We start from the raw sequence: 27,801 nt of genomic DNA, 5'->3' as shown, positions 1-27,801 counted from the left end.
TGATCTGTACGTCTACCCTCACGCCACTAGCACACTGTGTTCATTACTCTAGCTTTTGGTGAGTGTTGAAATCAAGAATCAGAGAACTTAGTCTTCATATATAAGGTTATAGCTATTCTGTGTCCCTTGAATTTCCAGATGAATTTTAGGATTTGTTTATGAATTTCTGTTTAAGAAAAAAAAAAGACAAAACAAAAAACCAGTTGGACTTGATAGGGATTGCATTGAATCTTTAATCTGAATTTGGTGGGAGTTTGTCATTTGAAGCAACTTGATTTTAGGATAGCTAACTGTGAATGGAAACTGATACTCCATCCTGCTTAGGGAAGAACGCATTTTATTGTGAAGACAAGAGAGGGCGACGGCTGTGGAGAATAAAATTCTGTCTGCAAGGTGTCTCCCTCTAGAGGGCAAACGGGACATTTCTTAGAACAGACAGTGTTTCTGATTGGTGGTCTGGTCTGACATTTCCAAGCTGAGCCTCCTTCCTCATTTTAAGATAAGCAAGCTGACTTCTCCCACTTGGTCCACACCCATGCCCCCCCGCCCAGGGCTAGACTGATTTTTCTGCACTGGGAATGGTCACCAAGCAGCGATGAGACCTGGGATTTTTCTTCCCCAGCGTTGGGTGCCCCCGTGATTGGAATCAGGGGTTGCCAAGGAAAATGGGGACCTTGGCTGCCATGCCACCTTTCCACCTCCAGCAGCAGGAGACCCAGGGCAAGGCTGAGAGTCCTACAGATGACAAGGAGACAGGAGGCTTTCACCAGGACAGGAGTAAAGCTGCCGCCGAAATACAGAGTCTGTTAAATGTGTCACACAGCATCTCAGGAGGAGCCCAGGAGTAACCTTATTCTTCTTGGTGGGGACGCTAATGGTAGGTTTTGGCCCCAAGGATTCTACTTCTAAGTGCCTCTATTTCCAGGTGATTCTGCCTAAGAGAAGTATATTCAGGTGCACGGCCTGCTTTCCTTCTTCTGTGCGCAGCAGAGCGACGGCCACCTCAGCCCTGCCGTTGAGAGCTCAGGCTCTGCCCCTGCCCTCTGGGGACTGCAGCTCGTGGTTCTGCCCCGTTGGCAGTAAGCCCCGGGCAGATGAGAATAGGCAGCAGACAGTAAAGGAGACACGTTCGTGGGGTTCACTGAGGGCCCAGGCCGGTCACGTGCCTGCTTTATTCAGACAGGAACGGCCCAAGTGGACCACAGCCCCAGCCTCTACACATTGTGAAGCCAACTGCGAGCCAGGACGGAATCTAGAAAAATATCGCATCGGTCCAGACAATCAAAAAAGAGCATTTTCTTGGTTAGTTAAATCGAGTTAAGGCGGACCCGTCAGTAGAAGAGGTGACGGGAGAGAAAGAAACCTTTGGCAGCCCCAGCCAGGACTGGCCCTAGCGGAAGTAGCTGGGACATTCGTGGGCGACCAGCTGCCAGGCCCGATCGAAGGCCTGCACCACGGCCGGCTCTAGCGGCCCTTCCTCAGTCGCTGCCAAGTTCTGTGCCAGCTGCTGCACGCTGGACATGCCCAGGATGACCGCGTCCCCGAGGGCACCCTGCAAGGGGAGACAGCCAGGTGTGACTCCAGCCACACATCCTCCCTCCCAGCCCTGCCCCTGCCGAGACCCAGGCTCTGATGTTTATTTATGCCGAATACAGTTCTATAAGGAACCTGGGATGCCTTCAGTGATTTTAACCATGTGACTCAAACCCTGTCGTCTTTCCCTCTGCCGTCACTCTGCTCATCCTCAGACAGACCTGTGCTCAGAGCGCAGCCCGGCCGCTCAGCTGGGTGACGCTTGGCTTACTTACAGGAATCAGAAACTATGTCAGGCACTTAGCCCCGGTTGTTTGAGAAACTACTCCCTGTGCGTCCAACACTGGGAACTGCGTCAGGCTGATGCGGGTGGGACGTTGTAGCTAGGGAGACCAGGGACGCCAGAGCGAGAGGGACCCCAACTCCCACTGCAGTGTGAGTAACGCTAATGGGTTTTGAGCAATTTTCTACCCCCTGCACAGCTGTGTGAAGCCATGTCCTCATCTGTAAATCCGGGGCACTGGCACTTCATAGGGCTGGAGAACTAAGTACATGTGAGCGAAGCCCTCATCCGGGGCCTGGCGCTCAGACAGGAGCTTAGGACAACGGAAGGGCTCTCGTCAGCTCTGTCAGCAGGAGAGACTTCAGAGGGGAGAACTGATTCGGTGGGGCGCCTGGCCGGCTCAGTGGGGAGCACACGACTCTGGGTCTGGGGTTGGGAGATGGAGCCCTACACTGGGTGTGGAGGGTACTTACGAATAAAACCTTTTTCTCTTTTTTTAACATACGCTCTATGCCCCACATGGGGCTTGACCTCACAACCCTGAGATCAAGAGTCACATGTTCCACTAACCGAACCAGCCAGACGCCCCCAAACAAAATCGCTGGGGCAAAACAAAAACAAGAAAAAAACAATGAAATCCGACTTAGAAATCACGTCAAGGTAAATGATTCCGGCTCTGCTACGAGGGGCGGCGGCAGGGCCCCCGAACGGCCGGCTCACCTGCAGCTGGGAGTGGTGGTACATCCAGCGGAGGGCGGCCGAGGTCATGCTGGGGGCGCTGCCGCCGTACGCAGCCTGCAGGGCCTTCTCCACCAGGGCAATGGCCTCGAACTGGTTCTCTTTCCAGAAGCTGGGCAGGTGAAGGGAGTGGCACAAGGGTCAATAACCCGGGGTCACGCCGGGCTAGAGCCACAAAGCCAAGCATGAGAGCTGTGCCCACCCAACTCTGCGGAGTGGGGGGCCCAGCGCCCTTCCTGCAGCGGCCGGCTTGATCGGGCAGCAGAACCACTGGGCACAGGAGGCAGGTGGGTGACCCTCACCAAACACCTCTAAGACGTCTTTCATCTCTTTATGATTCTTAAGAACTGTCTGCCCTCCCTTTACCGAGTGAAGCAAAGGTAAATAATCCGGGGGTGGGGTGGGGTGGGCAGGACTCGCCCCAGGCCTCCTGAGCCTGCATCCAGGGCTCACTCCTTCCTTCCTGGCCAGTGGTAAACACTTCTCAGGGAAGCGCTAGGCCTCGGAAGACCTGGCATGAGACCCACGGGTCCCTGTTCGCTCACAGAGCTCCCAAGAAAACAAGAAACACCGCCGAGATTGGTCATTTCTGCAGGAATCAAGAGACACGGGTCCAGACAGCAGGGGAGACCCAGAACCACCAGGAAAGGCGCCTAGAATTTCTCTACGTCAGATAAAGTGGACCCCACATCCCACCCATCCTGACGCAGCCCATCCCCCACTCACCGATTCCTGTAGATCTCAGCCCAGTTATTCCCGAAGAAGCGGCCCATGGGCTGTTTCCCGTCCTTGTCCTCATACTTGTACTTGCCGGTCAGCAGGCCCCCTGCGGGGGGACACCCATCAGAACCGCGGCCCACCCTGCTCCCAGAGGCTGTTCTGGACTGGCGATGGGGGGGCTACCCAGGAAGGATGGAGGACACAGCCCAGCCTCTCTTCAAACCCCTCCCTGCTTCCCAGGTCCCGGGCCGGCCCTCTATCGGGTCAGGAAGAGGCAGAGCCGGGGCCAGGAATGGCCTCCCATCCCAGCGGACCCGCCCCCAGAGCAGCCCCTACCAGCCAAAGGGTTGTAGGCATAGAACCGCAGTCCGAAATGCCTGAGGCAGGGGAAGAGCTCCGTCTCCACCTGCCGCGTGGTAGCGTTGTACATGCCCTGCGGATAGAAGGCCAGCTGCAGGTGTGCCCGTATCAAAGGAAGGGACCCCACAGCTTCCCTGGCACAGCCCGCAGTTCACACCCTAACAATCCTTAGGACCTTCACAATCGGGGCATCTACTTGGTGGAAAAGAAAATTCATTCATGCAGCCCACATTTCTGAGCACCAGCCAGGCGCTGCACATGGATTTCCATCCACACACCAACAGGACAAGGCCCCTGCCCTGAGAGATCGAATAGCAAGGTAGGGCGGCCACAGGTACAATCAAGGAAAGCAGCACTCGGACTCCACGAGTAAGTTCTGCAAGCGGTGTCCGGCACCAAGCAGGGGTCCAAACGTTTGCTGAATGAACAGGAGAGAAGTAGGGCCTGAGATCACAGGCTCCTCTGGGGCATTGGGAAAGGCTTCCAGGGGACGAGCCATCTAAGCGAGGCCTGAGCACTTCGGGCTAGCCCGGAGCAAGGGAAGAATGGACCAGGCTCGCGCACACACAGGCAGGAAGCAGGAAGGTAGGGCCCCAGGAGCACACGCGGGCAGGAAGGGGAGCCAGGCCAGAGCCACAGGTGCACTGGGAGGCATCCCAGGCTGTCAGCAGGGGAGGCGCTGTGCTGGAGAGGAGGCAGGCATGGGCCGGGAGAACTGGGGATCAGCAGCAGCCCTGCAGATGGGCCCTGCAGCCCCGGCCTCACCTGGTACACGGTGGGCATGATCCAGCCGTTGCTCCTGCAGAGGGTACAGATCTCGGCCACCTCCCAGGAGGCGTAGTTGGAGAGGCCAAGCTCCAGGAATTTGCCCTGCAGGGGAGAGGCCTTGGTCAGAACCTACCACCGCCCAGGACACTGGAAAGGGGAGAGGGGGGTGGGTCCTCTGGGAGTGGGGTCTGTCTCCGGCTCTGTTCTGGGACTACCCCGCTGCCTCCTCTCTCCCGGAGCTGGGGGGTGGCCTCACCTCCTGGTGCAGCTGGTGGCAGGCATGGAGCGTCTCCTCTACGGGGGTGTCGTGGTCTGGGGCATGCAGGTAGAAGAGGTCCACTCGGGGGCACTGCAGCCGCCTCAGGGATGTCTCCAGCTGGGCCCGCAGACTGTCAGGCTTCAGCGACTTCCCATCCCATGGATTGGCCTTGGTGGCGATTTTCACTTTTAGGGGAGCATGCAATGATTACGAGGCTTATTATGTGAGCTTGCCTAAATTATTTCGGTTCTCTGAGCCTCAAGTCTCTAATCTGTAAAACGGGGGTATAACAGCAGAACTGTCCTCATAGGGAGATCGTGAGCATTAAATATGTAAGTTCTCGGGGCGCCCAGGTGGCTCAGTCGTTATGCGTCTGCCTTTGGCTCAGGGAGTGATCCCAGCGTCCTGGGATCGAGCCCCACATCAGGCTCTTCTGCTGGGAGCCTGGTTCTTCCTCTCCCACTCCCCCTGCTTGTGTTCCCTCTCTCACTGGCTGTCTCTCTCTGTCAAATAAATAAAAATCATAAAAAAACAAACAAAAACTAAGTTTTCTATGTTCACGCTGTTATAATCACTAGTATTAGTCTTTGCGCCAGGCTTTACCTGGAGGCACACTTGCTCCCTCCCCTCCAGGAGCTCATAACCTAAAGGTCATGTTACGATAAGGTAACTGCCATAGAGAAAAGCCCCAGTGCTGAGGGAGCCTGGAGTAGAGGGGTGTGGCCATCCTGGGAATTCCAGGGAGGGCTTCCTATGGGGATGATCCCGGAGCCAAGTCTCTTAAGAATGAGTCCCGGCCAAGAAGGAAGGATAGGAAGCATATTCCACAGCCTGGGAAGGTGGGCCGAGTCACAAGGGTGCACACACACAATACATGGCGACCCATTCCTGCAACTGAGAGTTGTAAGAGCATCAACTCCAAGCAGGGAGCAGAGGGACAGGGGACAAGAGAAGGGTGAGAGACCTAATCGCAAATGCTTTTTTCAAATCCCATCAACCAAAGTCAGCTACGTTCACTGTGTCTGTGGTCGGGAGGGAACTCAAGGGGGCAGGCCTGGAAACGGGGAGGCAAGAGGCTGCGGGGAGAATTCTGCAGAGATGTGGCTGCCCAAACAGGCGCTGTGGGCAGAGACCAATCTGAGAGACTGCAGGTTTCCCCTGCAAGGCAAACCGAGCAGAAGCTGGTTATCGATCGCCCGGCCCTTCAAACTCAGAGAAGCGTGCACACCCACACACCCACAGCTGAGACACAATCCCCATGAGAACGAGGTAGCGTTCTGCCACGCAGGCGGCTGCGAAAGGCTATCAAGGACACTGGCTGTCTGGATTTTGCACTTTTCGCACCTGGCAAAGGCAACTCAGCAGGTCAGAGGGGAGGCCCATGACCACTTGGGATGTGGGAGAGAACCAGTCCCACAGCTGCTTGTGCACATTTTCTCCACATCTCCGCAATTCTCAAATCCTCTGCATTCTTGCTGTGACCTGGGCCTCAAGTCCAACCTGCGGACTTTCGCTCGGTGAGTGCCCGGACTCAATGAAGGAAGCAAGGAAGGGCTGGAGGAGAAACACCAATTCAGCAACAACATCTCCATTACTAATGAGGGGGCAGCAGGATTAAGTAGGAAGGGTGGGTCTGAGAGACAGCTTCCTCCAGATCTACCAAGCTCCGAATCTAAGGAGGACCCAGAGGGGTTCTGGCACAAGAGCTGGGAAGGGCAGAAAAGCAGCAGCAGAGGACGGTAGTAAAAATAACAGTGAACATTTACTGGGCCCCATGGATGCGGGAAACAAAGGCAAAAGAAAAAAATTGAATTTCCTGACACGTCCTTGAAACAGGCAGAGGGACATTCCTCTAGGAACTCAGGGGCCTTGATGTTAATACTTTGCTAGAGCAAGAGATAATCTTAGCCTGACCACTACCCCTGCTGCCCCGGGGTTCCTGTATGTTTACTTTGACATAATAAAAATTCCTTTGGAAACTTCCTTTATCTCTATCCCCTTAAGATACATGCTGGCAATCATCCTCCAAGCATATGTCCCGCCGATATACATCTGAAAGGTCTCATGACTGAGTTTTTACTAAACAGTAATAAATAAATGACCTTTTCCTTTTTTTTTAAGATTTATTTATGTATTTTAGGATTTTATTTATTTATTTGACAGAGATAGAGACAGCCAGCGAGAGAGGGAACACAAGCAGGGGGAGTGGGAGAGGAAGAAGCAGGCTCATAGCAGAGGAGCCTGATGTGGGGCTCGATCCCATAACGCCGGGATCACGCCCTGAGCCGAAGGCACACGCTTAACCGCTATGCCACCTAGGCACCTCTATTTATGTATTTTAGGGGGCAGGGGCAGAGCGAGGAGAGAGAATCTTAAGCAGACTCCGCACTGAGCACGGAGCCCACCATGGAGCTCAATCCCATGACCCTGAGGTCATGACTTCAAGAAACCAACCGACTTAACCCAGTGCACTACCTAGGTGCCCCATGGCCTTTTCCTAACAATAGCGAGCCCCTCAAGGTCCTGGAAACCTTGTTTCCAAAATGCCTTGGAGGCTTGTGCTGTCCCTAACGCCCTCCCAACCTGAAAGAATATGATAAGTCACCCATCACAACCCCAGTGCTGTTCTTTATGCCCACCGGTCCTGTCCCCGTACTTTGATAAAACCATCTTTTTGCACCGAAGAAGTCTCAAGAATCTAAAGAATTCTTTTTTGGCCATTGGCTCCAAACCCCATTTTCCTATATTGCCACCACGTGCCAGGCACCCTCGTAGGCATTTCCAATGGCATCAGGCTAATGAGGGACAGTCCTCGCCACGCACCTACATCCTCCACTCAAGCCGCACCTGCTTACCGGCTGTCCCTCCACATAGCAGACGCTGCATTTCCAAACCTGGTCGGCACACAGCTGGGCCCTTAGCCTTTGATGCCCCTTTCTCCCATTGTCTTCCCAGCAAACTATGACCGGTCCTTTAAGGCCCAGCTCCAGTGTGCTCTGAACTTTCTCTAGTGCCTCTCCCTGACCCCTAAATTCCTCAAAAGTGCTTCTTCCCTCTTCTGGGCTTCAACCGTACCCATTAGACTCTTAAGTTCCCTGCAGGTCGGTTGGAACCACTCTCCCTCCTTTAGCCCCACAGCAAACCTCCCCACTCCCCACATACCATCCCTGATCCCCCAGCCCGGTTTGTGACCTAGTTGCAGCTCTCTCTGGGAGCCAGGGTACTGCCAACTGAACAGAGCAAAGTCTAGCGACTAATGAAAGACCAGGATGAAGAGGATACTCAGGGAGCCATGGGAGGTGAAGGCGAAGGAGAGAGGGGCGGTTTGGGGCACCTGGTAGGGTTGGAGGGGGTACTTCATAGCTCTGGAGACCACTCCCGCAGAGAGGTGCCCCAAGAGAGCAAGACCGGGAGGAAGCGAAAGACTAGACCAGGCTCCGGGTAAGACTCAGGGGTGGAGTGGGGTTCCTGAACTGCAACTCCAGGGGAAAGAGAAGCGGAGGGGAAGGAGGTCAGGACAAAGCAGTCTGGCTGTCCGGGGCGACACGTGCATGATGCCTAAGGACCAGGGGGGAGGGGTCCAGGGGGCGGTCAGCGCCCGAGAGGGGCCGAAGCCGTCGGTCCTGGCCGCGGCCGGGCCACGGCTGGGGCCGGATGGGCGCCGCACGGAGCGCAGGGAGGTAGAGGTTACCTCTGCAGTCGCCGCCGCCCAGCCCGAGGCCCAGGCCGCCCACGATGCTCTCAGACTGGCCGTCGCAGTACATGAAGGCCGTGTCCAGCTCCGTGTGGCCGCGCTCCAAGAAGGCGCGCACGGCCTCGGCGCTGGAGGGCGCGTCCATGCGGCGCCCCATCTCCATGGTGCCCAGGACTGTGGCGGGCCGGGCCGGGGCCCCGGAGGCGGCCCGCGGAGGCGACAACGGCCGGGACATGATGGTGGCGGTGGCAGCGGCGCGAAGCTCGGGCGCCGGGAGACGACGGGCGCAGCGAAAAGTGCCCCGGGTCACCGCGCGAGACAACACACGCAGCATGCGATCGGCGCCTGCGCCCTGGGTCGCCTCGAGTCCCGCCCACCTCGCCGCGGGGGAGGAGCCGGGAGGCGGTGAGAGAGCAGGGACAGGCCGCGCTCCGCCCCACCGCGCACGCTCGGTTCGCTCGCACCGCTCGCACCGCCCCCAGGGGCTGCCCCCTCCGCGCGCGGCGCAGGAGGCGGAGCCACGCGGCTCAGGGACTGGGCGGGGCGGGGCTTCGGGTCAGCTGATCCAGGCTGTGCAGACTGAAACCAGAAGCCGGGACCAGCGGCGGATCCTGACGCGGTGAGCCGGGTGTGAGGCTGGGGGCAAGCCCGAAGGCTGCGGGTCGGGACTCTGGGGCGTCGCTGCCACGTCTTTCCAACAACCTCTTCCAGCCCCTGGACCGTCTTAGGCTTCTGTCCCCTCCTTGGGGCTCGAGATCCGGAGACGAGGCTCTGGGCCGGGATTAGGTGGCCCCTCGGGTGCATACGTCCCCCTCCCGAGTATGGTCTCTCGGACCAGCCTGACCAGGGTTTGGGGTCTGGGTCTTCTTTTCACCTCCTGGTTCCGGGGGACGGGCCCCATCGTTTCCGACGGCTTTGTTTTCCCCGGGGCAGGCAGGGGAGGGGGCCTCTCGGCGTTTGAGCGCTGACCCCAGCAGCTGCCCTGTCATTATCCCCGCCAAACAGGCGGCCCGCGCTGCCCTGAGTCACCAGGTGGCCAACGACCCGGAGGCCTGGAGTGTATGGTAGCCACCAGCGAGGACTCTCCTCCCCTCCACATGAGCCATTCTGCAGGGAGCCCAGATAGCCCTCTCCCCACTTATGCCTGGGACGAGTTTTGAAGTGTGTACATGGGGAGCTGGGTTTGAAAGTGTGAGGACTGGGTCTTGTCCATGCAACACTTAACCGAAGGCTGCTTTGCGCCTGTGATTTGGGGAGGGTAGTGCAGGAACACGCTACAACCAAAGTAGAGTAATAGCCATCCCTGGCTATTACTACTGAGTGTTTAATCTGTGCCAGGCGCCATTCTAATCCCTTGGCCTGGATTAAGTCATTTAATTCTGCAGTCGGTCTCGAAGGTGGGTACGTAGGTTATCCCCCCATTTTGCAGATTGGAACTCTGAGGCTCAGTGACCTGCCCTGGAGTTCTATACTTGTGGGCATTAGGCAGGTCAATTCCAGAGTGCTCGCTCCTCAAACCTAGGTTATCTGAGCTCACAGCTAGTTTCCTTCTTCCTTCCTTCCTCCCTTCCTCCCTTCCTCCCTTCCCCCCTTCCCCCTTCCCCTCTTTCCTCTCCTTCCCCCCTTCCCTCCTTCCCTTTCCTGACCTGCCCTCCCCTTCTCCTCCCTCTCTGTCTCCCTCTTTCTCTGTCTTCTCTCTCTTCCCCAGCACTGTCTGAACCTTCACTGTGCGGCTGGTGCTGCTGGCCCTGAGGGTCCATCACGGCCAGGGTAGGGTGAAGGGGGAGGTGTGGCCTTGAGGAGCAGGAGTAGCTGAGGAGTGTAGTAAGCATTCTTCAGATATGTGAAGGAGGGGAAGGGAAGAGGTGACAGGTGTCATCCAGCCAGGCTTGGCAAGGCGTCTTTGAGAGGGCATGTTAGAACGGTGTCTCCCTACCAGGCCCTCCAGGGGGAGAAGGACACTCCTAAGAGACCACCTGTGCAGAAGCCTGGAGGCCTGCCACTTCCGTGGGAAGCATCTCCCTGACTCAGCTTGGGATCCGAGAGAGAAGCTTGGGTGTGGCCCGAGATGCCTTCTCCAGTGTAGGCTTTCTCAGTGCATGGCCGCGTGCATCAGAATCAGCTGGGGTTGCTTTTTTTTTTTTTTTAAAGGATTTTAAAGTAATCCCTATACCCAACATGGGGCTTGAACTCACAACCCTGAGATTAAGAGTCACATGCTCTACCAACTAAGCCAGCCAGGAGCCCCTGGGGTTGCTTCTTAAACCCAAAGTCCCTGATCTGAAGTCCGGAGACACTGAGCCTGAGCTCTGAGCATGTGCCCTCCGTGGTTCCAAGGCACGCACCCCTGCTGTGGCCCTTGTCAAGCCTATGGATGCAGTCAAGCTTTCTTGCAACCCTGGACATCCATCCTCACTGCGCTGTTTGACCAGGAGGTGGGCCCATTCCCAGAAGCCAGGCCTGGGGCCCAGACTGGCTCCCTAGCTGGTTCAGAACCTCCAGATGATGGGCCCTATGCGCAGCAGCCCCCAGAGCGTGTCGTAGAGTGTCCTGAGCTGTGTGTATGCCCTGTGCAAGATCAGGGACCACCCACCCCGTGCTCTGGGCCCTGTGAGCCAAGCTACAATCCTCCAGATGCCCCCTTCCCTCACTGGGCATGTATTCACTTCCTTTTCTCCCTAACCCGGTGCAAAGGGAGGAAGAGAGTGGCCGCAGGGTGGTTTTGCTCCTGGACTCTTATCCTTCACAACAGTCTCCAGCATGCGTTTGCTCAGGCACGGGGTGGGGGTGGGGGGTGGGGGGGCAGAGCCTTCCTGACATGCGTTTCATCCCACCTGCCCTTAGAATTCTCCACTTGCCAGCTCTGACCGTGTTGATGGACAGTCCTACTTTCAATGACAGATGTACTTAATGGGGCCTGGTCTGCAGATGGAACTTACAAAATGAGATCGGAAACAATGTAAACATTGGAGAGCTGTAAGGAAGTGAGGAAGTGAGCCAAGGGTTCACTGTATGAATGCATGTAAGGGTCAGGACGACTATGAAGGAGGCACTGTGATCACCCCTTTTACAGATGAGGGAACTGACCCACAGGGAGGCTGCGGTACTTGCCCAGTCGCAGCACTGACGGGTGCTAAAGGTGGCATTTTTAAAAAATTTAATTTAAATTTATTTATTTATTTATTTATAAAGATTTTATGTATTTATTTGTCAGAGAGCAAGCACAAGCAGGGGGAGCGGCAGGCAGACGGAGAAGCAGTCTCCGTGCTGAGCAAGGAGCCCGATGTGGGACTCGATCCCAGGATTTGGGATCATGACCCGAGCCGAAGACAGACGCTTAACCAACCAAGCCACCCAGGCACCCCTAAAGCTGGCATTTGAACACCCTTGTCCCTGACCGCAGACCCCGTGCTGCCCCTGCACCGCTGGTCTGTCACACGTGTGCTTCGATCTCTGTGCTCCAAGCTCATTGTGCCCTCGGGTTCAGAGACTTGATCTGCGCCGGGCGATAAAACCGGGGATGGGCGTAGCTGGGGGCGGGGCACGGGATCCAGACCTGCCAAGGCTAAAGGCCCCCTCTCTCTTCTCCCTGTCCAACCCTCCCTCCATCCCGCAGCAGCCATGGTCTGGCAGAAGCTGGGCTTCGGCAACTTCTCCGACTGCCCCAATGGTTCCCGCCAGTGGATATGGGACGTGTTCGGCGAATGCGCCCAGGACGGCTGGGACGAGGCCAGCGTGGGCCTGGGCTTGATCTCCATCATCTGTTTTGCAGCATCCACCTTCCCGTGAGTAGTGGCAGGGGTGCGGGCTGCGGCGATGGCTTCAGGCACCGCCTGGGGGAGGGTCTGCCTGACCCGCCTTGGGCCTCTCCAGACTCAAGGCTACACGTACTCTTTCCACAAGTCCCACTCACTGATTTCCAGCCCACCCTGGAGGGCCCTGCCCTGAAGCCCCCTCTAGGCCCCACCTTGTGCTGGGCAATGCCGACACACAGATGATAGTAACAGTATTAACCCTTGCTGTTGTTTGTTCAGTGCACGCTACGTGTTCCGAGCACTTGGCATGTTTTTACCTCATTTAAGCCCCATGACCCTGTGACATAGGTACAGTTACTGTCCCTACTTAGGAGGGAACGGAAAGCCGGAGAGGCTAAGTCCCTTGCTCTAGGCTGCACAGCTAAGAAGGGAAGAAGCGGAGGGGTGGGAGGGCTGAGGTGCCCCAAACACAGCCCTTGTCCTGTGACAGTCTGGTGACGGGTGGACGAGCGGTGATTGCAAGATCGTGTGACCACTGCTGTGATTGAGGGACAGGGACACACTGTGACCTGGGAGAGTCACTTGGCTTGCTCCTTACTTACTTCCTCATCTGCAAAATGGGAATGTTGTTCCCGGCCTCCCGGGGGGGCCGTGAGGATGGCACAAAGGAGTGTATGTAAAGCACGGGACTCGGGGCCTTTGGGCACAATCCCATGGCTGGACAGAGTGTATGGGGGTCAGGGGCACAGGGAGAGGTGAGGTCGAAGAGGTCACCATGGGCCCTGTAATGTGAGGCTTCTCCACTGTTAGGAAACGGGCTCTTTATCCTGAGGGAGAAAGATAAGGGTTTAATCAGGAGCTCAGCATTTTCTAAAAATAGCTTTATGGCCAGAGTCCACATACCATATAATTAGCCCATTTCCATGTATAATTCAGTGTTTTTAGTGTATCCGATGCCATAATCAGTTTTAGAACACTTTCATCACCCTAAAAAGAAACCCCCAAACAAATGAGTCATTCCTGCTTTCCCCCGAAGCTCCCAGCCCCTGGCGGCCACCCGTCTGCCTCCCGTCTCCTGGATTTGCCAACTCTGGACATCTCCTGTAAATGGGATCGTAGAGCGTGTGAAAGACCATCTTCTTTCACTTAACAGAACGTCCTGAAGACTCACCCGTGCTGTAGCTGTCATGTTCCGCTGTGTGATACATACCACGTTTTATTCACGCGTCCGCTGGTGCGCGTATGGTCTGTTTCTGCTGTGAACATTCGTGTGCAAGTTTTCGTGGGTACATGTGTTTTGACTTCTCTTGGGTATATGCTTACGTAGTGAAATTGCCGGGTCAGAGGGTAACTCTGGTTAATCTTTTAAGGATGTTTAAAAAACATTATTAAGCCCTGGTTTCATGACTCGGCCTAGCCCTAGTGACGTCGTTTGGGGTCTCTGGTTTTATATATATATATAGTTTTTTTTTTAAAGATTTTATTATTGTTTTAAGGTAATCTCTACACCCAATGTGGGGCTCAAACTCACAACCCCGAGATCGAGAGTCGCGTGTGCCCCAGACTGAGCCCGCCAGCCGGGCACTGCCTGTGGTGGTCTTTTTTACCAGGGAGCTGTCAGACTGTTTTCGAAAGAGGCTGTACCGTTTTCCATTCCCTGCAGCGACGTGTGGGCGTCCAGGTTGTCCCCAGCCTCATCGATGCGTATTTTCTGTGTGTTCCATGATAGCCACCCTGATGGGCCGGAAGGGTTACTGTAGTTGATGATTTGTATTTCCCTCATGGCTAGTGATGTTAAGTAGCTTGTCATGTGATTTTTTTTTTTTTAAAGATTTTATTTATTTATTCGACAGAGATAGACAGCCAGCGAGAGAGGGAACACAAGCAGGGGGAGTGGGAGAGGAAGAAGCAGGCTCATAGCGGAAGAGCCTGATGTGGGGCTCGATCCCAGAATGCCCTGAGCCGAAGGCAGACGCTTAACCGCGGTGCCACCCAGGCGCCCCTTGTCATGTGATTTTTGTCCATCTGTTTATCTTCTTTGGAAAAAGGTCTGTTCCGATCCTTTGCCTATTTTTCAGTCGGATTATTTGCCCTTTTGTTGTTGAGTTGTAAGAGTTCTTCGTTTTTTTAAGATTGTATTTATTAGAGAGAGAGAGCGTGCTCGAATGGCGGGGAGGGGCAGAGGGAGAGGGAGAAGCAGGCCCCCCTGCCAGCAGGGAGCCCGATGGGGCGCTTGATTCCCGGACCCTGAGATCATGACCTGAGCTTAACCGACTGAGTCACCCAGGCGCCCCTGAGTTGTAAGTGTTCTTTATCCATTCTGGATACAACAGCCTCACGATTTGCAAATATTTTCTCCCATTCTGTGGGTTCTCTTTTCACTTTCTTGTTTGCGTCCTTTGAAACGCAGAAGTTCTGCATTTGAATGATGTCCAGTTTATCTCTTTTTTCGTTTTTCCTTGTGCTTTTGGTGTCCTATCTAAAAAACGTCGTCGCCTAATCCAAGTAACAGAGATTTACCCGATTGTAACTGGGACACAGGGACGCAGGAGCACCTGGCTCTGGGGGAGCCCAGCCAGGTCAAGTTCAGCCCCTCGCCACTGAACAAAATCCAAAGGCAGAGACATGAGTGGTGGTGAAACGAGAAAGGGATTTATTTCTGTGAGGCCAACACCGGGAAAACCACGGACTGGTGTTTCTAAGACCGTCTCCCAAGTGCTGAAAATACTTCCAGAATTATATGAGGGAAGTGTGGGACAGTGCTTGGTGCGTGCACGCAGGGGGGGGCGGTGAAGTCAGGTGGGTCTTTGTCTTGGGCTCCGTCGGTGCGGGTCTCCCGGATGCCAGGCAGTCCCTGTTGCTTCAGTGGGTAGTTTCGGTTCCCTTCCCAGGACGCTTTGCCCACGGGGTCTTTTGCCTGAGTTAAGGCATAAGCTAGAAAGAAGAACTTCATCAGTTAGAAGGTTTGAGGTCAAGGAGCGCCTGGGTGGCTCAGTCAGTTAAGCCTCCAACTCTTGGTTTTGGCTCAGGTCTTGATCTCAGGGTGGTGAGTTCAAGCCCTGTGCTGGGCGTGGAGCCTGCTTAACAACAACAAAAAAAGTATAGAAAGTTTGAGGTCAAAGTGGAGGTAGTCAAGCCTTCTTTCATTATCTTTTCCTCTAACAGTTTTATAGATGTGCCTGATTCGGACGCCGGCGTCCGTGTGTATTTTTTCCCCACAGCCAAGCTTTTACCGCTGTTCGGACAGTGTCTACTTCGGACGGCATCAGCTCCCACAGGTTGAGGGCTCCGTCCCACGGGACGGCCCCTCCCCCTCCAGATGTCAGTCACAGGTTCAGGTTGTCCCCTCTGCTTCTGATAGGTGTAGACCAGCCATAGGTCGGAGGTCCCGGCACACCCCCCACTCGGGTTTGGTTAGTTTGCTAGAGCAGCTCACGGAAGGCAGAAACGTTTGACTCACGGATCACTGGTTTATGCGAAACGGTGTAACAGGGAACAGGCAGCTGGAAGAGATGCTCGGGCCCAGGGAAGCCGACGGGCACGGAGCTTCCGGCCCCGCTCCCAGGCCACCCTCTCCCTGAACCTCCGCGCGTTCACTGACCCAGAAGCTCTCGGAACCTGTCCGTTCGAGGCTTCTGGAAGCTTCACTGCACAGGAATGATTCAGGACATCCTTGGCCATTGGCGACTGAACTCCATCTCCAGCCCCTCTCCCCTCCCCAGAGGTGGGGGGGGGTCGGACTGAAAGTTCAAAAGGTTTAATCACAGGGCAGCGAGCCCTCATCTTTAGGTGACCCAGAGGCTTTCCAAAAGTCACCTCATTAACTAACAAAAGGCACCTTTATTGCGCAAATCACTTAGGAAATTCCAAAAGTTCTGGGAACTTTCTGCCAGCGATGGGGTGAAGACCAAAGATACGTCTGTTTGTCTGTCTGTTTGTTTCTTTCTCTCTCTCTCTCTCTTTCTTTCTTTGAGGGGAGGGCAGAGCAAGAGGGGGAGAGAGGCTCTTAAGTAGGCCCCAAGCCCAGTGTGGAGCCGGAAGTGGGGCTCGATCTCAGGACCCCGAGATCATGACCTGAGCCGAAACCAAGAGTCTTGATACTTCACTGACTGAGCCACCCAGGCACCTCTATGTTTCTTATTATAAATCACAATATAATAAATTAGCTTTTAAATTAGGTCTGTTAAAAACAAAATTCTGCTGGCTTCACGGGAAGGCGCGATTGGTGTTATTAAGCCATTCGTGAAGTGAGCAGCGGCCCGTCTAGCGAATAGAGAGATGTTCTAAGGAGTTGTATAAAATGGGGGTTTTCTATAGGAAAGAAGGTGAGGCAAGAAATTATTAGCAAAAAAAAAAAAAAGGATATATCAGACGAGTTCACTTCCCTGCAGGGGGGTCTTAGTAGATGATCTCATCTTCCTTTGTGGGGGATGGAGAGGGCCCATGTGACAGATTACATCATTGCTACTGACCAGAAAATTCCTGACCGATTAAGACTACATTCCTGGGCGAGGTCGAAATGCGATTCGGTTAGTTACTAAGCCCCTGTTCGGTGATTTGGCCTAAGTGACTCCATCTTGGGCCTGTGGTTTTCTTTTTAATGGGTCTTTGATAACAGTTTGAGTTGTATTTTGTATGTGGTGTGGGGTAGGGGTCCAGCCTCCCTCTTTTGCATGGAGCTATCCCGTTGGCTCAGTACTGTGTGTTTAAGAGACTGTCATCCCCCCATGGAATTATCCTAGTACCCCGTTGTGCACTTGACATTTTTATTGGATTAGCTTGTTCCCAGTGCCGTAGTAGGTGTGTTGCAAGTAAACACAGCAGAGGCCATCCCTGCCTTTGCAGAGCTTCCATTCTGACTACCTTTAAAAGGCAGTCTGGGAGTCACAGGGAAGAAGGACTGGAGGGACAGGGAGTGAGACTGGAGGCAGGGAGGCCACCCTGGAGGCCGTGTAAGCCATCTAGCAAGCAGCAGTATCAGGGGGCATTGGAGACACCCTTTGTGGGCTGACTGGACAGGTGTGGGTGACCGATGCAGGCTGAGGGAGAGAGACGCCCTGTTCCAGACTGAGAGCTGCCGTGGGGCTCTCTGAGGAGCTGGCCGAGGCTTCCCCTTCCTGCTGTGACATAATGCTGGCCCTGCCTGAGCCTGGCTGGTTAACCAGTGAGCAGCGTCAGGGGCCTGGGAGAGAGCCCCTAGGTGACAGCAGGAAGGGCAGCCACCCTCCTGCCCCTCCTCAGGACTCAGCCTTCGTTGGGTATGAGAAAATCACTTTCCCTGCAATTTATGGTCGCATGTCCTAGAAGGGGCTTTAAGGGCCCTAGGATAGACCTTAATTAGGGGCCTCCCTGGTGCCAGGCCTGTGCTGGACACTCTTCCTGCCCTCGGGAGGCTTGAGTCCAGGGGGGACAGGGATGTCCCGTGTTACAAAGGAGGAAGCAGAGGACACTGGCGAGCTCGTGTCAGGGAAGGCCGTGGGGAGGAAGTGATATGTCCTGAGCCACGAAAGACAAAGAGGAAGAGGAGGGAATGGGCTGACTGCCTGCCGATGAAGAGTCTGGAGAAAGGGAAATGAGTCCTGGTGGAGGGGGCAGGGGGACAGCTGGCCCTGGGGGCCTCGGAAGGCCGTGCTCGGCCATGGGGCCTCCCTGAAGCGCAGCAGAGGCTCGGAATGATTGTGGCGAGCCTGGGGTTTTGGAAAGATCCTTGAGAGGGAGGACAGATTCAAGGGGAACCAGGCTGGGATAGGAGGCAGAAAGGCATGTGGACGGGGTGAGGGGGGTGGGAGCAGGGGTGGGGGGTGGGGAGCGGATGTCTCCTCGGGAGGAGAAGGAAGTTTGGCCGTGGGAAGAACCAAGCCATAGCGGGCGTTCTCAGTTTCTGACTTGGTATTGGGGGGGGGCGAGGTGCCATTGAGTCCCGTTTTGTTTAAAAACACACAGACGAGGGGCACCTGGGTGGCTCAGTCCGTTAAGCCGCCCACTCTTGGTTTTGGCTCAGGTCATGGTCTCAGTCGTGAGATCCAGCCCGGCATCGGGCTCCAAGCTCAGCCCTGACTCTGCTTGGGATTCTCTCTCTCTCCCTCTCCCTCTGCCCCTCCCCCTGCTCGTGCTCTGACTGTCTCTCAAATAAATAAATAAATATAAAAATTTTAAAAAGATTCTCTCTGCCCCTCCCCTCAAAAAAATAATAATGATAAATAAAAGAAATGCACACAGAGGATTAAACTGCAAATTAAAGCGTAAATGGCGGTCTTATGAAAGTTCAGAGTGCCTGGAGAGGGAGGGGCTGGCTCAGGGGCTGGCGGTGATCCTGGCTCCAGGTGGCCGTGTGCCCTGACCTGCCCAGTCCCCCAGGACGAGCATCATTGAACAGGCCTGCCCTCGGGGGGGTCTTCAGGTTCAGAACTCTGCCTGAGGTGCTGTGAGCCTCTGGTCAGCATTGAGCTCCTGCTGACACTTGGCCTTTGAGAAAACAACCAGAATATCCGAAGCCACGCTCTGGGGGCCGTGGCCCGTCCTGCCTCATTGCCCTTTGAAGGTCACGGGCTGTGGTTTGGCCCATCTTCTCATCAACCACTCCTGGAGACAGGGCAGTGCCAGGCCGCGGCTCCCTGCCACCGCCCCCGCCCTTCCACCCCCCGCTGCCCCTCCAGAGAAGAAAGAGTGCAGGGTCCCCGTGACATGGTTCTTGGGGCCTGACACACAGCTCCAGGTCCCCACTGGGGGACTCGAGGGTGCTCTGGAGGGGAAGCTGAGGAATGCTGTGGATGACTCTGGAAAGGCGCACCTGCCCCGGAGCTCCCTGGCTGCAAGGGAATGCGCTGCTAGGAATCCGCCAAGGGCACAGAAGGCTCCCGGGGGCGCCCCCTGGGCTCGCAGGTGACTTTCCTGCTTCCCGGCCGGGCCCCGCTCCTGCCCTGAGCCCGCGTCTTCTCCCTCTGCCGCAGCCAGTACATCAAGGCCTGCAGGGCGGGCAACATGGACCAGGCGCTGTCCCTGTGGTTCCTTTTGGGCTGGATCGGAGGAGACTCCTGCAACCTCATCGGCTCCTTCCTCGCTGACCAGCTGCCCCTGCAGGTGGGTCCGACAGGGGACGCAGGGGCGGGCGGCCCGGACGACCGTGGCAGAGGCGCCGAGGCGGCCAGTGGGGGCGCCCTGGCTCCTGTATCCGGCCCCACTGCGCCTCTAGTGACGGCCCCACGCTGGAGAGAGCGCCCTGTGCCCCGCCGTGCGGCGTGACAGCCGGCTGGTTGGTACCCTTCCCTGGGCCTCAGTTTCTCTGGCTGCAACATGGGCACATCAAACCGGAGGTTGGCTCGGGGTGCTGAGATCCTGACTGAGCTGCCCGGGTGTGGGGCCCCAGAGGAGGAAAGGTTTCCCTTGTGGGGCGGGGGCGCTGGGCAGGGGCCAGGAATCCCAGTCAGGAACCCATCGTCTTCCCCACCAGGACAGTACGGCTTTACCGGCTCCTGTGCCGGGCCAAACCAGAGCCCTCCCTTAACCTCTGAGTCCCGCTCTGCCCCGACCAGGAGCGCCTGCCGCCTCTCCTCCCTGTGTCCAGGCCGGGCCCTGCGCCGGCCTGCTCTCTCCTGCCGGGTAGACACAGAGGAGGAGACAGAAGGTCAGAGAGGTGAACTGGGTCGGGCCTCGCGGCGGCTGACAACCTCCACTTGCTTCGCAGACCTACACGGCGGTGTATTACGTGCTGGCGGACCTGCTGATGCTGTCCCTCTACTTCCACTACAAGTTTAAGAAGCGCCCCTCTCCGTGTGAGTGTGGGGAGCCGGCTTCCTTCCCGCCGCGCCGTCGGGCTCTGGCTGCGAGCTAGAGGCGGAGGGCAGCTCGCACCCCCGGGCGGGACCGCAGGGACTTCCCTCCTCTTGAGTCTCATTCCGCAAACGTGGCTTCAGCTGCTCCTCTGTACCTGGCCCTGGGCTTGGAGCTGAGGAGATGAGGACAAGGACTCAGGTCTCTGCTGCCCCCGAAGATTGAGAAGGGGCGGGAGTCGAGGGCAGATGGAGGCACTTGGGGGTGGGGCTGTCTCATGAGCATTTGTGCTCTGGGTGACCCCCTCCTGCCCCCCCGCCCTCATCTCTCCTTTACAACCCGAGGAGAAGGGTGCCTTTAAGACACCCCTTCTACAGATGAGGCGTTAAAGCTCAGAGAGGTTAGGTTACTTGCCCAGAGTCACACAGCCCCCGAAGGGCAAGGCCAGGACTCCAGTCGTGGTCTCTTTGCTGCCACTGATACCTGACCTCGGCTTCCCTCCTGTCTCCTGTCCAGTGTCTGCCCCCATCAATTCCGTGCTGCTGTTCGTCTCGGGCATGGCGTGTGCCGTCCCGCTGCTGAGGAGCGCTGGCCCTGCGGCTGCCCCGAGGGAGGTCTTCCGGGGCCGGACGCTCCTGTCCGTGGAGCCCGGCAGTAAGGTGAGGTGTGGGTGTGTGACGGGGGCGTGCGGGGTGGGGACCGGCCCGTCCCAAGGGCATGGCCCTCTCCCAGGGAGCCTGGGATGTCACGTTGCACCTCTCGCCCCTCCGGGACCCCTGAGCAGCCCCCTGCCCTCTCAGCCCTTCACTCAGCAGGAGGTCATCGGCTTCGTCATCGGCTCTGTCTCCAGCGTGCTGTACCTGCTGTCCCGCCTGCCTCAGATCCGCACCAACGTGAGCCTCGGGCAGGGGCGGGTGGGCCCCCCGGGGCAAGGTGTGGGGTCTTGGTGCCCAAGGTCTGGGTTCAGACTCCCAGTTGGCTTGCGCGAGTGAATCCGGGACTCCGGGCCTCAGTTTGCTCCTCTGGGAAGTGAGCACGAGGGGGCACAGGTGTCTTGAGGGGCACAGGTGTCCTGTGTGTGTCTCAGAGAAGCAGCGGTCAGGTGGAGGCCAGGGGCTCAGCCCATCATCCTGAGAAGAGGGGAGAAAGGGGCGTGGTGGTGCCGGGGAGGCTGGCGGGGCTGCGAGGGGCCGGAGGGGCCGGAGGGCAAGCCGCGTTGGGCCCGCGGGTGCCCGGGGACCTGGGGCGGGTTGTGGGCGTGCTGGCCGGGCGCACAGTGAGACGCCGGCTCAGAGCAGGCCCCGTGGGACGGGGCAGAGGGACGGGGCAGAGGGACGGGAGCCCTGTCTGAGGCCTCTGACCCCCCCCACCCCCACCCTACCCCCAGTTCCTGAGGAAGTCGACACAGGGCATCTCCTACTCGCTGTTCGCCCTGGTGATGCTGGGGAACGCGCTGTACGGGGCGAGCGTGCTGCTCAAACACCCCGAGGCGGGCCAGAGCGAGGGCAGCTACCTGCTGCATCACCTGCCCTGGCTGGTGGGCAGCCTGGGCGTGCTGCTGCTCGACACCGTCGTATCCTTCGGGGGCGGGGCGCGGGCGCGGGCGGGGGGTGCGTGGCAGCCTCCGCTCGCCGCACGCGGCTTCCCCCTCCATCCCTGCATCTGAGAGCGAACCTCCGTGTGCCCGGCACCCCGCCTGGGCACCAGATCAGCAGGGAGCAAGCACGGAGTGGCCCGGGAGCTCCCAGCCCGGCGAGGAGGCGGTCGCACCCACTGCGCGGGGGTGCTGGGCACTGCGGGGAAAACCTGCCCGGTGTCACGCCGGGGGCTGTCTTGGTGTAGAAGCTCAGCGAAGGCCCCCGCAAGTGCCATTTAAACCGCCGGCAGGAGAAGAAAGGAGTCAGGCAACGGCAAGGGAGGGGTGGTCCCGACTCAGCCTGTGCAAAGGCCCTGAGGAATAGGGGGAAATGGGCCCCTCCAGGCCAGCGGAGTGCAAGCGGGAATGGGGAGGCAGCTGTCCCCAGAGCCTCAAGGGAGGGGCTGCAGCTTGAGACGGTGGCCTGTCGGGGAGGGACAGGGTGAGAGGGAGGGAAGAGCATATCCGTCCCAGACTCTGCTCCGTTTGGCCTTGACGTTGGCCCCTCCAGATCTCCATACAGTTTCTGGTGTATAGGGACACCGCCACCTCCTCGGAGCGCCAGCCCCTCCTCCCCAGCTGACCCGGACGCAGGCCAAGCCCAGGACAACGGGGAACCTCCAGATGCCGCTCCCAGGAAGGGACAAGTGTGGGCAGACACGGTGCTGCTGACCCTGGATTGGGCCGTGGAGGAAGCCGGGGTCACCTGAAGGGCCCAGCCCAGCTGCCTCCCCGACCTCCGAAACCTCCTGGCAACTTCCAGGAACCCTGACTGACTGCCTGGCTCTTCAGGGAGCCGGGAGCGAGAGGGGCGCCGGGGCCAGGCCCCACCCCCTTGGGACACACCCCAGAGTCCGAGGCTGCCGTCCCTCGGAGCCTGAAGGGAGGGGCTGCAGCTGAGACCTCGGCCCCTTGGGAGGCAGTGGGCGCCCCTCGAGTCCCCTCCTTCCATCTGCCTGCACACCCCCTGGACCGGGGCGCGGCGGCAGCCAGGTGTTCCCAGGACTGCCCTGTTGACTGCAGACTGCCCAGTAAACGGTACCCGCCCAGCGAGGCCTCCTCCTGTTGCTCCTTCCCCGAGGTGCCGGGGTCCGGGCTGCTCTGGGCAGCAGCAGCGCTCAGGGATCCGGGCCCCAGCTTCCGGGTCCCTGGTGGGGGCCTCAAGGTTGGGATATGGCAGAGCCGAGCAGGAGCGAACTGTCCGGCCTCGGGGGACCTCGGGTTTTCTCACCTGCTTCTCTGTAACAGACCCCACGCCTGGGGGTGAGGATACAGCAGCGAGAATGACAGGGTCCCGGCCCTTCTGTGCTCAGGAAGCAGCAGAATAGTTAAGGTTCGGATCTCGGTTCTGCCTCTTTGCGGGCCTGTGCCTCAGTTGCATCATCCGTGAAATGGGATGTATGTCCTCATGAGACGGTGTAATTAGAGGAGGTTAGCCCCGCAGTCTGGCATGTAGTAAGCACTCTGTCAAGGTTAGCTTTGATAATTTTCAGTTGGAGCAGAGGCACGTCCAGATCTCCCTGCAGATCAGGGAGACCTTCCTGGAGGAGGTGCCATGCAGAAGGATGAGCTGGAGATAGGAGTGGTGGGGAGCATGGCAGGCAGGAGGAGGTGCAAGAGCAGTGGGAAGGGAGGAGAGGAGGACGGGGCTCAGCCCTGAGCTCCAGTCCTGGGCCCCAATTTCACTCTGTCTCCCAGGCCCCGTTCTGAGTCCACTTGTTGGCCCTGACCCTGTGGTTGCCTGAGGGTCGGTCAGGGAGAGAAGCTGTGGCTCAGGCTTTCCGAATCTCCTCTTCCTGCCCCGGGGACAGGACGGAGCTCGGCAGCCGGGCCCGCTGCCCGGTTTGGTGCCGCATAGACTGGCGGAGGGCAGCCTCCACCGGCCCAGGCTGTGCTGGGTGTCTGGGAGGGGGGTGACCCGGCTCTGGTCCTTGTCCTCATGGAGGGAACACAGCTGCCAGGCCCTGGGGGTAAGGCCTTTGACCAGAAGGTACAAAGTGGCATCAGAATGAGGAGACTCCGCAGGGAAGGCTTCATGGAGGAGGGGCCCTGGAGCTGAATCCTGAAAGCAGAGGCAAGTTGGGAAGGGGCAGGGTGTGTGCACAGGCCTGGAGCTGGGGCCGCTTGAAAGCCAGGCTGAGTGTGGACAGGGTCGTGGGGCGCGGCCAGGGCAGTGGCTCACAGCAGGTAGGGGGAGAGAAGGCAGGAATTGGGGTCCGGGGAGACCAGGGAGAGCCGCCTCAGGGTCAGGTGGGCAGTGAGGCCAAGTCGGGCCAGTCTCCCCCGCGCACATCCTGGGTCATGCCTGCGTAGCCCCGTGGAGCCCTGTGTGTACCCCGGGATGGGGTTTGTTGAGCGCTTGCTGAGGGCTGGGCTGGGCTGGGCCCTTACGGGGTAGGTGTGGTTAGGATGGCCAGTTTACGGATGGAAAACAGGCTTTGTGGGATCAAGCAGCTTGCTCGAGGTCCAGCAGCTTTTCGAACACCATTCCATCCCTCCTCCCTTCCCACTTCCCAGCCCCCCGCCCCGTCCTAGGCGAAGGTGCCCCCAGGCCCCGGGCCCCAGCTGGCTCTGGCCTGGGTCTGGTTCAGGTGCCCTTTGCCAGCCAGCGTCTGGCTCCACCCAGGCCTGTGACCTTGCTGGATGGTAACCGGGGGGCTCCCTGAGTATGGCAGCAAGAGCCCCAAGTGCGAGCCTAGGCCCCAGCTGCCTGGCTAAGAGCTGACACGTCACAGCCCTGCCCGGAAGCCCTCGCCTTGGGAGGGTGACCTCATCCCTTCCTCCTCGGGGAGCCCCGGGTCTGATGGCTGTGGCACGGGCCGGGGAGCGCCCTGTCCGATGGAGGAGGGAGTGGTGGTGGTGGAGGAGCTCACGCGGCGGCGCTGGCACTGGCTGAGGGGCTGGTGCACGATGACCACACGAGCTGCTCCGGGGCCGAGCCTCCCCAGCCCCCGGCGGACGGGTCCATTAGTCCCACCGCACTGACGGGGCCCCGTGGGCAGGCGGGTGGGGTCACGGAAGTGAGAGGTGCTCCGGTGGACTTCCCTTTTCCCCGGGGACTTGGCTGCAGGCCAGGGGTGGCCCGAACGGATGAGCGCTCCCGCCGTAGACCCCACTGTAGACCCGTCCTCCCTCCTGACACGCGGGCTCAGTGCAGGTCTGCATCTAGGTTTCAGGCCCCACCTCAGCCAAGAAAGGGGGCCCGCACTTGTCACTTGTCTTTGTCCCGGAGGGATTCTCCCTCTGGACACTCATGGGGAGCAGGAGGCTGGGCCAGTCACCCCTAAAGAGCCCTACCTTGGCGGTTCATATTTTAACTATGGACTGAGATGCCATGTATGCAAACGCCTCGCACAGTGCCTGGGCCCAGTGCCCCCCCCCCCGATCCTGGGGGGCAGGAACAGCTGGCTGGCAGGCAGGTGGCAGTCTCCTACAAAGCAGGAGGAGGGGCCCAGCGTGCCCATCCTCAGCATGTGGCCCCAAGCCCTCCCAGCTCAGGGTTATTCAGCAAACCTGGGATTTTTTTAAGCCACAGCGTGGACATGGCCTTCATTCCCCAAAGCTGAGAAAGGGGAGCCACCCACAGCTCACTCCCCTCTTTACCTCTTCTGCCAATGGACTTGGCTTTCACCGTTGCAGAATGGAGGGACCGCAAAGGCCGCTGGGTAGCCAGCCAGGTGCTGAGACCTAACTGCCTGTCGGAACTTCTACACACTAACCTGACCCACGTTAGTGTTAGCCCCGTGGCGGGAGTGGGACGTGCCTTCTGCTGCCCGTTGACCCCATTCACCTGAAAACTATTATCAGTCCCCTGGCCCTGTGGCAGCCGTGAGGACACAGCCACCCACGGGGATCTCTGCGCCCAGCACAGCTGTGCTCCGTAAGAGGATTTTTATTCATAAGCGCTTCCCCACCCCCACCACCGTACGGGCAGGCTTCTGTCCTGCTCACCAGTACACAGTAGGTGCTCAGTAAACGTTTGAGTGAGTGAATGCCCGAAACACTGTCCCTCAAGGAGCCCTCAGTCTGGTGAAGGAGACAGGCACGTAACGCACAATCCCAGAACTGAATTTGCACAGTCGACATGGAAGTGTATGGTGTATGAATTCTATCTCAATAAAGCCATTTGAAAAAAGATCAAGCGAGCGATTTACTAAGTGTGCGTGGGAAGTTACGGGTGTAAGAACGTACTACATCGTGCAACGTTTCGACTCCTTTCCAGTCATTACAAGTGACCCCAATGGCAGTAGGCACGAGGAACTGAAGGGTTTCACTCACTGGACAGGTCGAAGATCTGTATGTATGCGACAGTCTGTTCATTCCAGGAAGCACTAATCGAGCATTTACATCGAAAAGCTGCTCAAAGATGGGGCGCCTGGCTGGCTCGGTGGAGCGTGTGACTCGATCCTGGGGTCGTGAGTTCGAGCCCCATGTTGGGTGTAGAGATTAGATAAAAACTTTAGGGATGGGGCTCCCGGGTGGCTCAGTCGGTTAAGTGTGTGCCTTTGGCTCAGGTCATGATCCCAGGGTCGTGGGATGGAGCTTCGAGAGCCATGTGTTGGGCTCGGTGGTCAGCCTGCTTCTCCCACTCCTCCCCACTCTGTCGCTCTCTCTCAAATAAAATCTTAAAAAAAAAAACTTTTAAAAAGTTGCATAAAGAAGGTACAGAACAGTGGTAGGAGTATGTCTATGAAGTAACATTTTTTAAAAACATTTGAGAGTGAGTGCTCGTGCGGGGGGAGGGGCAGAGGGAGAGGGACAGGCAGGATGCTGAGCACAGGGCCTGATGCAGGGGTCAGTCGCACGACCTCGAGATCATGACCTGAGCCGAAATCAAGAATCGGACGCTTAACCGACTGAGCCACCCAGGCGCCCCTGGATGAGTATTTTGAAAGATAGAAAGTAACTAAGAATAGAAAATTAAAAGTAAAGCATTAAAAACTATTTGTACCACATTTCAATATATTTTAGAAACTTAATTTCTTTGAATTATGAATTTATATAAAATGTTTATATTCCAAACTCGATCTTTTTAAAGAAAGTGAATTGCGGTGTTGGTGATGCAAATTATAACCAAAGTTTTTATGAAACAAAAATAGCACCAACTCATTGTAAAGAAGTTGCCTGTTTAAGAGATCATCCGCTTCCCGAGGGTGGAAAAGAGAGTTGCCCTCACTCCAAATATTTGTAGCGAAGCAGGTAGGTTCTGGTTAAAGTAACAACCTGACAAGGTATGATTAAGTAATCTGGTTTTCCTGCTGAAGGTTTTACATATTTAGTTATATTAAGAAAATAAGCATTTTCACTTCTATGATAGGTAATTTTTAACATTTATTTAACTTACTGTTTAGAATAAGACATACTTTATTTTTTAAAAATTGGAAGCTTTGGGCACCTGGGGGGCTGTCGGTGAAGCAGCCGACTCTTGGTTTCAGCTCAGGTCACCATCTTGGGGTCTTGGGAACGAGCCCTCACGTTGGGCTCCTGGCTCAGCGTGGAGTCTGCTTGTCCCTCTGTCCCTCTGCAGGAAACCTTCCCTGTGCGAATGAAACTCTTCCCTCTTGGAGTCTGTCCAGCGAGAACTGAACTGGCTGGGCATGGGTCGTGCCAGGGGGAGGAGGGCCCACGTGTGTGCACTTGGAGGGGTGGCACGAGGGAGGCCCAGTCCACAATGCCCGCTCCCCACACACACAGTGGCTGCTTAATCAATGCGAACGAATGACACAGTCTGGACCCAGGGCATGTGGGGCCCCAGAAGGACCTCCACAAGGGCTCCAACGGGCTCACTTGTCAAGACCACAGCGAGGGGGCGGAAGGGCCTTGGAGACAGCCCTGCTTGCCCACCTGAGCCCTCACGCTCTCGAGACCACCACCCATCCCAGGGGTGCTAAGTGGGCATAGTTTGCCCCAGAGTGCGAGCCCTCTGGGCTGGCCACACGGCTCCTGCCAGGAGAGCAGGGACTGTGTCCCAGGGCTGTGAAGAGGGGGTGGGGCATGCGGGGAGCCCACACCCAGACTGACAGAGTGACATGGGGAGACAGTTCTTCCGGGGCGCGTGGGGCTGGGGAGCATGGACTGGGGAGCCGAGCAGCAGCTCTGGGCTCTGCAAGGGCCCCTCTCCTCCCCGCCCAAAGCACAGGTCCCACCACCCTGCGGGTCCCACCTGCTTCTGCCCGAATCCCCCCTGGGCCTCTACAGGGCCATCCTGGGGCCAGCCCTCACGGCCAAGGCCACGCACGCTTGCGAAGTGAGGCGGGCAAGAAAGAACACAAGGCCACTGCCAAC

The 27,801-nt window shown here is 57.4% G+C and overlaps 2 protein-coding genes across 5 annotated transcripts; one reads left to right on the top strand and one right to left on the bottom strand.

Annotated features, from left to right (window-relative positions):
* Nucleotides 1–213: 213 nt before the first annotated feature.
* AKR7A2 (aldo-keto reductase family 7 member A2) lies at nucleotides 214–8,735 on the bottom strand. Its single transcript, XM_045781992.2, has 7 exons — nucleotides 8,353–8,735; nucleotides 4,659–4,846; nucleotides 4,400–4,504; nucleotides 3,611–3,707; nucleotides 3,281–3,380; nucleotides 2,537–2,666; nucleotides 214–1,552 (listed from the first exon to the last, which is right to left on the bottom strand). Exons 1-7 carry the CDS (start codon nucleotides 8,687–8,689, stop codon nucleotides 1,391–1,393), a joined length of 1,119 nt encoding a protein of 372 aa, XP_045637948.1. The 5' UTR covers nucleotides 8,690–8,735; the 3' UTR covers nucleotides 214–1,390.
* A 169-nt stretch (nucleotides 8,736–8,904) lies between these two features.
* On the top strand, nucleotides 8,905–25,653 carry SLC66A1 (solute carrier family 66 member 1). Of its 4 annotated transcripts, none has more exons than XM_045782471.2 (8): nucleotides 8,905–8,974; nucleotides 11,972–12,140; nucleotides 19,061–19,190; nucleotides 19,795–19,882; nucleotides 20,397–20,539; nucleotides 20,681–20,773; nucleotides 21,268–21,453; nucleotides 22,028–25,653. In XM_045782471.2, the coding sequence occupies exons 2-8, from the start codon at nucleotides 11,977–11,979 to the stop codon at nucleotides 22,097–22,099; spliced, it is 876 nt and encodes a 291-aa protein (XP_045638427.2). In that variant the 5' UTR covers nucleotides 8,905–8,974; nucleotides 11,972–11,976; the 3' UTR covers nucleotides 22,100–25,653. The 4 variants fall into 4 exon arrangements, with proteins under 4 accessions (XP_045638427.2, XP_087714862.1, XP_045638426.2 ...); XM_045782470.2 differs by having other exon boundaries at nucleotides 8,934–8,974; nucleotides 11,975–12,140; XM_087858735.1 differs by lacking the exon at nucleotides 8,905–8,974 and adding an exon at nucleotides 13,147–13,396 and having other exon boundaries at nucleotides 12,014–12,140.
* The last annotated feature ends 2,148 nt before the right edge of the window (nucleotides 25,654–27,801 follow it).

This window comes from Ursus americanus, chromosome 33, assembly GCF_024610735.1.
Source record: "Ursus americanus isolate L20-20 chromosome 33, mUrsAme1.1.p, whole genome shotgun sequence".
Lineage (NCBI taxonomy): Eukaryota > Metazoa > Chordata > Mammalia > Carnivora > Ursidae > Ursus > Ursus americanus.
Note: the sequence above shows the minus strand (reverse complement) of the source record. Positions and strands in the feature narration are given on the sequence as shown.

Coding starts and splice junctions, on each gene's coding strand:
- AKR7A2 (XM_045781992.2), bottom strand. CDS start 8,689: ATGCTGCGTGTGTTGTCTCGCGCGGTGACCCGGGGCACTTTTCGCTGC. Junction 4,505..4,658: donor GCCACCAGCTGCACCAGGAG/GTGAGGCCACCC, acceptor TCTCCCCTGCAG/GGCAAATTCCTGGAGCTTGG. Junction 2,667..3,280: donor GCTGAGATCTACAGGAATCG/GTGAGTGGGGGA, acceptor TCACCTGCCCAG/CTTCTGGAAAGAGAACCAGT.
- SLC66A1 (XM_045782471.2), top strand. CDS start 11,977: ATGGTCTGGCAGAAGCTGGGCTTCGGCAACTTCTCCGACTGCCCCAAT. Junction 20,540..20,680: donor CCGTGGAGCCCGGCAGTAAG/GTGAGGTGTGGG, acceptor CTGCCCTCTCAG/CCCTTCACTCAGCAGGAGGT. Junction 20,774..21,267: donor TGCCTCAGATCCGCACCAAC/GTGAGCCTCGGG, acceptor CCCTACCCCCAG/TTCCTGAGGAAGTCGACACA.